Genomic DNA, 12,128 nt, shown 5'->3' on the forward strand with positions numbered 1-12,128 from the left:
ATGCCCAATATGTATAGGTGTACCCAAGCACGTGGCGTATAGGGGCCCCAAAACGAAGACCCCCATATGGTCTGTCATTTCAGGTACTGCAAAATCAACACATTTACATTGTTTTGAGGGGGGCAAATGTAGAAAAAAGTAAGTTCACCCCAGAAAACCATATATTTTCGGAAAGTACACATTCCCACGGATCTAAATTGGGTATGCATGTCTTTGTACTCCAAAGTACCAAGCCGCAAACCATTCCTAAATTTGGTGATTTTGGGGACATTTCCAAAAATGACTTCAAAATTTCGACCCTGCAGCATCGTATTACCCACATACTTTTAGGTATCAAGACAAATCACCCCAAATATGAAAGCCTGGGGTCCTCTGAACAGTTTGATGCCCAATATGTATAGGTGTACCCAAGCACGTGGCGTATAGGGGCCCCAAAACGAAGACCCCCATATGGTCTGTCATTTCAGGTACTGCAAAATCAACACATTTACATTGTTTTGAGGGGGGAAAATGTAGAAAAAAGTAAGTTCACCCCAGAAAACCATATATTTTCGGAAAGTACACATTCCCACGGATCTAAATTGGGTATGCATGTCTTTGTACTCCAAAGTACCAAGCCGCAAACCATTCCTAAATTTGGTGATTTTGGGGACATTTCCAAAAATGACTTCAAAATTTCGACCCTGCAGCATTGTATTACCCACATACTTTTAGGTATCAAGACAAATCACCCCAAATATGAAAGCCTGGGGTCCTCTGAACAGTTTGATGCCCAATATGTATAGGTGTACCCAAGCACGTGGCGTATAGGGGCCCCAAAACAAAGACCCCCATATGGTCTGTCATTTCAGGTACTGCAAAATCAACACATTTACATTGTTTTGGGGGGGGCAAAGGTAGAAAAAAGTGCGTTCACCCCATAAAACCATATATTTTTGGAAAGTACACATTCCTGCGAATCCAAATTGGGTATGCATGTCTTTGTACTCCAAAGTACCAAGTCGCAAGCCTTTCCTAAATTTGGCGATAAAAGCAACTGTTTTTACATTTCTGAAAATCGCCTAAAAATATTGCAATTGGCCGCATTTATCTCACCCAATTTCTTACATACAATTGTAAAACACCATAAATATTGATGCCAAGGGTCTACTGAACAGTTTGATGCCCAATATGCATAGATATACCAAGGCAGCTGGCATGTGCGGACCCCAAATAAAAATAGTGAATATGAGTTTTCTCCGCTGCCCATTCGCCTTCTGTGAACATAGACCCTTGACTTCATATTATTTGCCTCAAGACCCTCCTAACAGCAATGACCCCCCAAAACCATACATTTTTGGAAAGTACACATTCTGCCGATTCCAACAAAGATAACGACGTCTTTCTACACGAAACTACCAAACTGCAAAGCTTTTCTAAACATATAGGTTTTTACAACATTTCTGAAAATCGCCTAAAAATGTTGCAGTTTGCCGCATTTATCGGACACAATGTTTTACGTACAAAGAAAAATCTCTCTAAATATGGACGTCAGAGGTCTAATAAATAGTTTGATGCCCAATATGTATAGATTTACCAAAGTATGTGTTGTGTATGGACCCCAAATGAAAAACGTAACTATGAATTTTCACGCTAGCCAACTAAGCTGCAGAAAAGAGAACCCTAACTGTACGTTATGTGCCGTAAGACCCCCAAACTGTAAAAAGACCCCCAGAAACCCATATATTTTTGGAAAGCACATATTTTGGCGGATCAAACTAAGTAAAATCTATCTTTCTATACCAAAGCACCAAACAGCAAAACGATACTAAAGATACATAGGGAACAATAATGCAGGGATAAAATTGCAATAAAACCACAAAAATAGCGTAAATCAATGAAATAACAAAATAATTGTTCTGACAGCGTAATTAGTGGCCGAAATCGATTATCCAATAGTCACGCTGCCAAAATAACACGTTTTTAGGCAAAAAAAACAAAAGATAACAGTATAATGAATTCGTAAAAAAAAAAAAAAACAACTGTTTGTATATACATATTTGTGCACTAATAAAAGTTATCTGAGTGTGCAAATACATGTAAATAAGTGTAAATAAGTGTAAATAACTGTACAAAAGGGACCAAGTGTGCTAAAATTAAAAAAAAAAAATTTAAAAAAATTCCAATCTTTACTAAAATGCATAAATGTACTGTAAGTATGTGTAGGTGCAGGTAAGTGTGTAAAAAAACGTGCACTTACCGTTTTTGGAGCAGGAGAATCGCTGTCTTCTTTGGAGGAGTCCTGGCAGCGTGTCTGCAGAGTTGCTGCGCAGCAGGAAGTGCGTGGGCGGCTCTGCAGGCAGGAAGAAGGTGAGTGTAGTAGCAGACGCTCCATGCGATGCGTCTGCTACTTTGAAGTCGGATCTGCGACAATCGAGTCGCAGATCCGACTTGACAGCCCCCCAGCCTCGTTGCCTAGGGGGCTGTCTTCTCTCCCCACTCTCTGCGGAGGCGGCAAAAGCCGCCGAAGCAGAGAGAGCGCTCAGCTGCTAAAGAACGTACAATGTACGTTCTTGGCAGCCTGAGCATTTGCCTGCCAGCACGTACGCCGTACGTGCTTGGCAGGCAAAGGGTTAAGGTGATGCAAAACATTGCTGCTTGTTACGTTTACAGTTATGTTATATTTTTGTTTACATTTAGAACTTACGTAAAGAAGCCAAAACCTTTGATTTCATTTCTACCATTAAGTTAGATATTACTCAAGCATATGCATTTATTATCAGCAGTACTAAAGGTACAGACATAAAGGATATATTATTTGAAATGCTTAGGACCTGGGATACATCTATCTTAATCTATGGACCTGGGATTCTAATCTATGTAATGGTTTTCCCATAATTTGAATCACTGTATCATAAACATTAAAAAAAACTAACTGGGTTGTTTTGCCACCAATGTGGGTTTATACATATTAGCATCAAGTACAGGGTACTATTGTATAATTACAGAGATAAAAGAAACCATGTGTTTTTGGAGCTTTCTGGATAATGGGTTTTTTATGTATGTAATAGTTCATTGGTGCTCCATATTTTTGCTAGCCAAACATATACTTTGACAACATCAACATGTTATAGAAAAAACACATGGATGACAAATTGTATTGTGGCATATCTTAACGTTTATATATTTTGGTATGTGATAAAGAAAGCCTGTATTGTTTTCAAAACAATTATCTAGAATCTTTCCATTACCTTTAGTCCCTTAGTTTAGCAAATTTTCACTACCCAGAGGCACCCCAGACATACCTGTTGTATCAATAGTGATAAGCCATATGCAGAAGAACACACAGACAACTCTCTTCATTTCCAGCTTTCCCCTCCGCAGAGAATGGAAGACCGCAGTAGTAAAATATCTTGCCAGATAGTATTATTCCCAGGAAAGGAAAGTTAAACAACAAGTAAAAATAACAACAACAAAAAAGGAAATAAAGTCACCAGTGTATGAAAAGAGTGTCACTGGTTTGGTAGGACGTTCACCTAGGCTTTAGAATTGGAGTACAAGTAGAAAGAGTTAATCCAAAAGTCTCTGGACTTTAATCAGCTGCTTCTCTACCCACGGTGAATATGTTCAATGAGAGATGAAAATACTGTTTCCAGCCCAGAGGAAAAACTTGTGTGTGTGTGTGTGTGTGCGAGCGCAGATGAGGATGCACTTACAACAATTTCCTTTTCCTATGCCTGTGATTAGACAGAGCTCTCTACATTTCCATCAAGCTGCAAGAAAGAATGGGGGGGGGAACTTTGAAGAACAGCACTTTTGCAAAGAGGGATAAGGGGGAGGAGAGAGGTTCCTGTGTAAATGTATTTATTATTGTTTTAATCTTGATGCTTGCAGTGGACAGGGCTGTGCAGCCTACACCTCTCAGATCCCTCTTTCTTTTCTCAGCTGGGGAGAATGAATAAAGGGGAGGGTGACTCATGGATAGTCTGGTAATTGGTAATGTTAAAGATTTGGCAAGAAATGGGGCTGATACTTATTGTACAAGGGGCCAGAGCAAAAATTGTATTCAGGTTACACCTACAGCTGGTTGCCCTGTGTTTTTTTTGCCCAGGCTAGGGGAAAACACAAGGAATTACTATTAGGGTCAGGGTCGTTTTCTGAAGTTGCCTCAAGAGGAAACTTCAGACGACTTCCAAAAAAGAATCGCTCCAAGTGCCATCCCACAGGCAATTTATATTTAACCAGCGGGGAGGCAGTTCTGTGAGATTAATCGCACCCGAAAAAAAAGATTTGTCGAAAGGAGATGTTACTGGGCCCCACAGAAAATTAATTTTAGGAGCCCAACATATCCAGATACTGTCCTGTTTTACCAACATATGATGAAATCAATCTTTATTTGGGCTTCATTGGCTCCCTATACCCCCTGGACCCCCTGCAGTCACAGGGTCTGCTTCCTCTGTAGTCAGTGGCGTAACTACCGGGGGAGCAGGGGGTGCGATTGGGCCAGAGCCCCCCGACAGCTCACACGCCACGAATTCCGGGCTGATTCCCGGACAGTTCCAGGTGTACGGAGGGGGGCGAGGAGCCCGGCTGCGCGTCCCGCGCCAGTCCCCCTCTAGTTACGTCACTGTCTGTAGTTACTCCCCTGGTATTAGGGGGTAATTTACAACGTGGATGGCAGGATGCAAAGTGCAAAAAACATGCCCAATCTACCATACTTTGGTACTTTGCACTCTGCCTTCCACGTAGGGTTGCCACCTTTTCTGGAAAAAAAATACCGCCCTTCTTATATATTTATCTTTTTCCCTATAAATAACATTGGGATTAACCATCATTTTTACCGGCCAGGTGGCAACCCTACTTCCACATTGCTGCAAAATCTTTGCCATCCAATATCTATTGAAACTATATATGAATTGGGGCCTTGTGGGGCCCCTATACCTCCTGGCCCCCCTATAATTACGCCCCTGCCTGCCCCTGACAACTTCAGTTCTGCCCCTGGCCATGCCCCATTATGAGTAGGCCCATGTTTCTGGGGATTTTTAGTTTTGTTTCAATGGGTAAACTTTCAGTTGGCTGCAAATTACTGAGGGTAACCGGTAAGTGTGGTTAAAAATAGGATGACTTTTGAAACATTCTAGTGTGTTGGTATGTAGGCATTACTTTCATTACTTACTTGAATTATTCATGCACATACATGGTAAGGAGTGAAAAACACAGGACCAGAAAACTGGGGTTCATTTCTAAACAGTGGGCGGATTTCCACCGGGGCAGTAACCCATAGAGACCAATCAGTGATTAGCTTTTTTTTCAGCCAGCTGCAGTTTGAACATTGAACGCAATCATCTGATTGGTTGCCATAGGTTACTGCCCAGGGGCAAATTTATCTAGTGTTTATAAATGAGCCCCACTGTGTGCCAAGCAGTGATTCCATGTCAGGAGTAGGTCAGGAGGCTGCTGCAATGTCCTGAAATGGAAGGGGGCTGCTTCGCTGGTGCAGAGAGCATAATAGCGTTCTCTTGCACTAGCAGAACTGAATTTCCGTTTTAACAAAACTCACTCTTAAAATTACTAAGAGCAGCTTTTTGCCAGCCCTGGTAACTTGTCTGGTGCTACTGCCCGGAGTTGCTCAACTTGCGTGCGTGCCATCTGCCATCAATTGCATTAGGAAAAGAAAATGATTCTAATTTGAACTGTAATCTACCAGTTACACCACACCAAAACATTTGTACTCTGAGGATCCCTGGAACTACCGACACCCTAAACTAATTCCAGAGTTCGCATAGCAGGTTGCATCACTAGGCACTGCAGAGAGATACAATCTCAAATCTACGGTTAGCCTCAATGATGCTAGAATTCTGGGGGAAAATGCAGCATTGTGAGTAAAAAAACACAGCAATTTGCATCTGAAAATTCCTCTTTGCAAACTGCAAAGGGATGGAACCTGGGCTGTCAGCAATATTAAAAATGATAAAGTAAAATGATTCAGTTTCTACTATTGTTTCGAGAACGCCATTCTAAGAAACTTGTGGAATTACAGTTGATTAACTTCAGACAAAGATGATATAAATAAACAATGATGATAAATACAAAAAGCATGATTTGAATACTTCTTGCCCTAAAGAAATCTCATCCAAAGACTTTCACATGATCTTTACAGTATATATAAACAATTTGTATATGTCAGCAAAGCAACGGCACAAGCAAAGTATAAGATGATGATTTGAAAAGATTGTCAAACAAACAATGATATAAGTATTATAACATACACGTGAAAGCCAATGCTGGGAGTTTCCATCCACAACAATTGGAGATCTATTTATTATTAATTATATATATATATCACTGACATATTCTGCAGTCCTGTACAGAGATTATATTTCATTCATGTTAGTCCCTGCCCCTGTGGAGCATACAGTCCAAAGTCTCCATTACCGTCACACATACTATGATAAAATATTATTAGGGGCCGATTAAGCTCTCAGTTTTTGGAATGTGGTTGATACACAAACACAGAAAACTACATATAAAATTCTTGCAGATAGTACCCTGGCTGGAATCTAACGTTGGACCACTGCACTGCAAGGCAGCAATGGTAACCGCTGTGTCTTTATTTCTTTCACATGCCTGTTTGGTATTAAACCTTTAAGCTTTAAACCCCATAAACCAAAATCAACCCACACTTTTTTTTTATTGTGTTATATTCACAAAGCCTAAAAGATTGTATAGCTACATTAAAGATTAACTAATAAAATTTATGAATATTTCCCATGGATATATACAGCCTCGGCTGAAATGAAAAACACTTGGCCCACCAAGTTTGTACCTCTCCCCCATTCTAAAAATACAAGCTCTATATTCTGGCACATTCTTCAGATAACCTCTGCCTATTCATCAATCAGAATGATAGATTTCACTTGTACAGGTATGGGATCTGTTATCCGGAAAGATACGGAAAGACTATCTTCCAGTGACTTCTTTATAATCAAATAATTAAATTTTTTGAAAATGATTTCCTTTTTCTCTGGAATAATAAATCAGTACCTGGTACTTGATCTGAACTAAGATATAATTAATCCTTATTGGACTCAAAACCAACCTATTGGGTTTATTTAGATAAAGATCCGTTATCTGTAAAACCCCAGGTTCCGAGCATTCTGCATAATGGGTGCCATACCTGTACTTCACCTGTAAACTTTTTCTTTTTTACCCACAATGCTACTGTTTCACAATAATGGCAGCAGGGGGGTCAGTATCCTTGCATTACTCAGTAAGATATATATATATATATAAAAAAAAAATCATTTACGACTCAATGGCTGTTTAAATGGTAAGGTACAGTGTCGCTTTTGCAATAGCAATATTCTGTATCCCACGCTTAATTTACATATTTAGATTTAAATAAATTTGCCTTGCCTCTGTCTTCTTTGCCGACTCCATCCTGCTACTGCCTGTCCAGGACTCTTTGCCTGCTCCTGCCTAGTTGTTCTTTATTAGTCTATAACCAGCTCTTACATTAAAGACTTGCATTCCCCTTCAGAATCCCTGACACTTGGCAGGGGGGGACAATCAAGGTTCATGCCCCCAGCCCTCCAGCCAGATTCACAGACTAAAATTCAGTCTACCACTTATTAACATACAAAGTGCCTCTAGCATCTAATGGTGATAAAGGAGTTCTACATGAAGCTGGCTGAGCACATGGGTTATATTCCAGCTACCAACTTGCCCAGTAAAAAATAATTGTTTTTTATCTACAGAGTAAGAAACAATAGCTATTGAACTAAATATATGTTTAAAAGGGTTGTTCACCTTCCAAACACTTCTTCGGTTCAGTTGTTTTCAGATTGTTCTCTAGAAATAAAGATTTTTTGCAATTACTTTCCATTTTTTATTTTTTACAATTTTTGCAAAATCTAATTTTAAAGTTTAATGTCCCTGTGTATGAGTCTGGCAGCTCACTAATTCAGGAGCAGACTCTGAACTGTTTTTGCAACATTTAGTTGATACATTTCTCAACAGTATCTGTGGAATATTAGCATATATTGTATCAATTCTAACAGCTGCCTTTAAAGGGGAACTCCACAAAAACTTAACTTTGGCTTTTTGAAAAGTCAACATAATTTCAAGCAACTTTGCTATATAAATCATTTAAAAACAACAGACTTTTCATGATTTTTAATGGTTTCTGACAGTTCCCTAAGCCTAGCCCCCTGCTCTTCTGCTGATCTCTCTGACTACTTTGCTGAGCTGTCTGACTACTGTTACTTTATATCAACAGCCATCTGTCCTCAGCCTGCATCCTCCAAACCCCACAATTCTCTGCACACGTGATTTCAATAAGGAAAGTAACATCAACGTGCAATGCATCGTGGGTTATGTAGTTCCTGCATGCTGTCTGTAAGCTGTGGAGAAGTTTTTACAATTTGTAACATCAGTTTTTAGTCCCTCCTTCCCTGCCAGGATTTCAAATGATGCAGAAAGAAAAAAAATGTTAAACAGCTGGATTTCAGCATAGAAAATGGCATTTATTCATACTTTTTGAAGAAACAGGTAACTGTGATGGATACAGTATATTAGGGGTTTCTTTATTATGTGCGTTTCGTAATTATTTGCCTGTTTCTTCTGACTCCAGCTTTCAAATGGGGGTCACTGACCCCATCTGAAAAACAGATACTCTATAAAGCTACAAATGTATTGTTATTGCTACTTTTTATTACTCATCTTTCTATTCAGGCCATTTGGACCCTAACGACCAGATTGCTGAAATTGCAAACTGGAGAGTTGCTGGATAGAAAGCTCTATAACTCAAAAACTACAAATAATATAAAATGAAAACCAATTGCAAATTGTCTCAGAATATGCCTCTCTACATCATGCAAAAATGTATTTCAAAGGTGAACTACCCCTTAAAGCCCACTATCCAATATAGCTTTAGAGTGAGCAAGAACAATTGAAATCTAATCAGCCACATAACTCAGAAAAGGCAGCAACCAATCTGTCTTTTCACTTTTCTGCACACTGCACCCAGCACTCCCAGCATACACCGTTAATCCACCAAACCAATCTGTCTTGTGGAACAACCTTAAAAGCAGTGAACTTGTACAATAAAATATACTCCATCAAAGGGTTTAATTCTGGATTATAAAAAAATAGTTAAATGTGGTCCAAAACAGATATAATGCATGGGTGTATTTGACATTGAGAGTAGGAAAGCAATACATAGATTATTTTTTCCCAGCACCCAAGTGGTTTATTTCAGACATTTTTGTGGTTTGCATTTGTCTTCATCAGCTATAGGTTTACTGGGAAAGACGTGCTTGGGGGACATTACAGTGTTCTGGGTTTTTTTTTAGCATTGTAACTATGAAAAACAAGCAAAAGAAACAGAGTTGCTCTTTAGAAAAGATCATTGTTGTGCAGAAACTGGAAGCAGGAGGAAGAATATACAATTTGTTTACAGGTTTTGTACAGGGCGAAGATACATGAAACCTTGGTGGGACATGGGTGTAAACGTCATGCTTACAATGTGCTCTGAGTGCCATCCAACTGGCTATTTAGATTCTAGCCGGCGGGAAGGCTGCTCGGGTGATTAGTTGAACGAAGAAGAGGCAATTTGTCGTCGGACGACTAAATCGGCCCTAATCTTTGCGTGTGTCTCTGCCCTAAGGCTGTCGTGAAACAATGGCATGGGTTGCCCCAGTTTACACTGCTAGTTTTTTCATCTTGCCGCAATGTCCTGCATCTGTCATCTTATTCTCCATAAGTTTATCTTTATCTATATTGGTCCTCTCCTGATTCCTAACCAACTTACTTTTTCTGGTCAGTCTGCACACTCCCTGATCCCCTTCTGTCTTTCTCAAAATCTTTCTGAGAGTCTCCAAGCAACTAACTGGGCAAAATTCTGATGATGTTATGATTAAAGATAATGGATATTATTCGGGCTGTTAGCCAGGGAGGTGGTGGTGATGACTGAAATGGCTTATTTCCAAGTAAAAAAAAACAGACTTTTGCATTACATACTGTCAGTGTCACTGGAGCGTGTCAGGATAATTTAAGACTGTATGATGAATGTATACACGTGCATATAACATTGGAACATTGTGATTTAGGTTTAGAAAATAAATTAAAAAAAATAAGAAAACAATAAGAAATAATAAGAAAACAATCCAATATTTCACTGGTTAAGAGTTACAGAGACAGACCGAGATGCCGGGCTTTGCATTCTAGTTTGGAACACTGTGGGTAATAAAAAGTGACCATTTAGAAGCAACGTCATCGCTCTTGGAGGAAGCCAGTCGGTGTAACACATCAGCGGTGACAAGGGAGTGCGGAAGTGGCAGCCGGGAAACTGAGATATGCGCATTGAACTGTGAAAGAAGCCAAGGAACTCGGAGCAGCATATGGAGATGCTGCATTGTTTTTATAGTGGTTTTATTGGAAACTATATAAGAAGATTATAAGCAGATTGGAACACCAATAACTATCACTGTCTTTATCTACTCATTTCTTGTGAGTATAATCGACTACCAGATACATTAGGAATCGGAGTGTGGGCCCTATATTTACCATAATCTGTTATCACTGGTCTAAATTAACACTGCACGGTTGAGGAGAATCAACCATTCACGTTTAAAAATGCAAATTACTGGGCAATATCTTTCAAGATGGTGCAGATAAATTGAATGTGTTGTGAACACTATGGGTGTTAATAAGCACAAAAAAAACTTTTAATAACATTTGTGTAATCATTTTATTTATAAATACTGCACTATATCATTTTTATTTGTTCTTTACTCCTCAATGATTTAAGTTTTTTTGAGGTATACAGCAATCTAATTGTGAAAAGTATAAAAATGTATACTGCAGGACCTTGTGAGGACTTAAATTATTAAATACTGATAACCATTGAGCTGCACCTCAAAGCCACCTTCAACGTTCTGCTGCTTGCAGATGACTGCACTGGAAGATGCAGGCAAGACAAGCACAAGAGTGTAAGAGTGCAACTCTAAAAATGGGCCCCCTTTCGACCAGCCCCTCCTCACAGTTGTGGCGTCTGCTGTATAGAAGTAGATGCTACTAGGGCCTATGATTTTCTATCAAACCTTCCACTTCTGCATTCCTTCCTGCAAGCAACACAATTTTTACATCCTTTGGTTTTTTTATTTTTTGTTTTTTTTTAAATGGGGTTAAAGACACAGCTTGTATTTCCTGTTTTAAGTGTTTTCTACAGAACAGGAAGTGATATCACTCAAAATGCCATTGCATATGGCAGCCACAGGAAAGAAAGGATCATTTTTCATCTCAGCCATGGTTCCTGGAAACTACCAGTTACCAGAGCTGTTGATAGCAAGTGTGTTCTCTCATTTACGATTCCCTTTCAGTCAAAGAAGTACAAAAAACTTTTTCATGGGGATAAATTTTGTTCAGTAAGGTTTGTGCTTTGCAAAGTCAAACAGACCAATAACGTATGCATTGACATCATTAAAGATTAGTCACGTGACTGAACAACCTCACAAACATGAAACCATTGCAGAGTTGGAATCAGATTCAAAGCGACAGACAAAAGGCACAAACCAGTTCACTAGTCTTGAGAGATCAATTGTGTTCTCCACACTAAAAGAAACTCATTTTCAGTTTAAAAATAGGTAAATCAGGAGTGTCTTTTGTATACAGTGTATTGTACAAAATGCATTTATGGGACTGCTAAATTAGTTTGCTAAATTTTCTGCTAACTTTATTTTTTTTTCTACAACATTTATAACCATGGTCACCAAAAACAAATTTTTGGTGCTCATATTTTTTGGGTTCTAGCATTCATAATTAAATATTGTTCACATAATACATTCATACATTTCATATGTGAACTGTCGGTCTCTCTGCACTCAATATATCATGGACATTGAAACATTTTGTGCATTTAGCTACTAAACAATGCCCTTCTGTTTGTTCATATATTGCAGGGGTCCCCAACCTTTTTTACCCATGAGCCACATTCATATGTAAACAGATTTGGAGAGCAAAACAATCATAAAACATGTTCCCTGGGGGGGGGGGGCAAATGAAGGGCTATGATTGGCTATTAGACCCTATGTGAACTAGCAGCCTATAGGAGACTCTGTTTGGCAGTACATCTTGGTTTTTATGCAACC

At 39.1% G+C, this 12,128-nt stretch overlaps 1 protein-coding gene across 3 annotated transcripts in view; it reads right to left on the minus strand.

The window, feature by feature from the left end:
• Positions 1–12,128, minus strand: part of LOC108710830 (vascular endothelial growth factor receptor 3) — a 189,567-nt gene that overhangs the window by 143,713 nt on the left and 33,726 nt on the right. The window contains exon 1 of one of the 3 annotated variants that reach the window (XM_018252004.2): positions 3,285–3,765. The exons of 1 other annotated variant lie outside the window; for it this stretch is intronic. In XM_018252004.2, the coding sequence (XP_018107493.1) occupies positions 3,285–3,342 (58 nt within the window). In that variant the 5' untranslated portion in view covers positions 3,343–3,765. Of the gene's footprint in view, positions 1–3,284; positions 3,766–12,128 lie in introns of those variants that run through there. One more of the 3 variants, XM_018252003.2, reaches the window with a different exon arrangement.

This window comes from Xenopus laevis, chromosome 3L (assembly GCF_017654675.1).
Source record: "Xenopus laevis strain J_2021 chromosome 3L, Xenopus_laevis_v10.1, whole genome shotgun sequence".
Taxonomy (NCBI): domain Eukaryota; kingdom Metazoa; phylum Chordata; class Amphibia; order Anura; family Pipidae; genus Xenopus; species Xenopus laevis.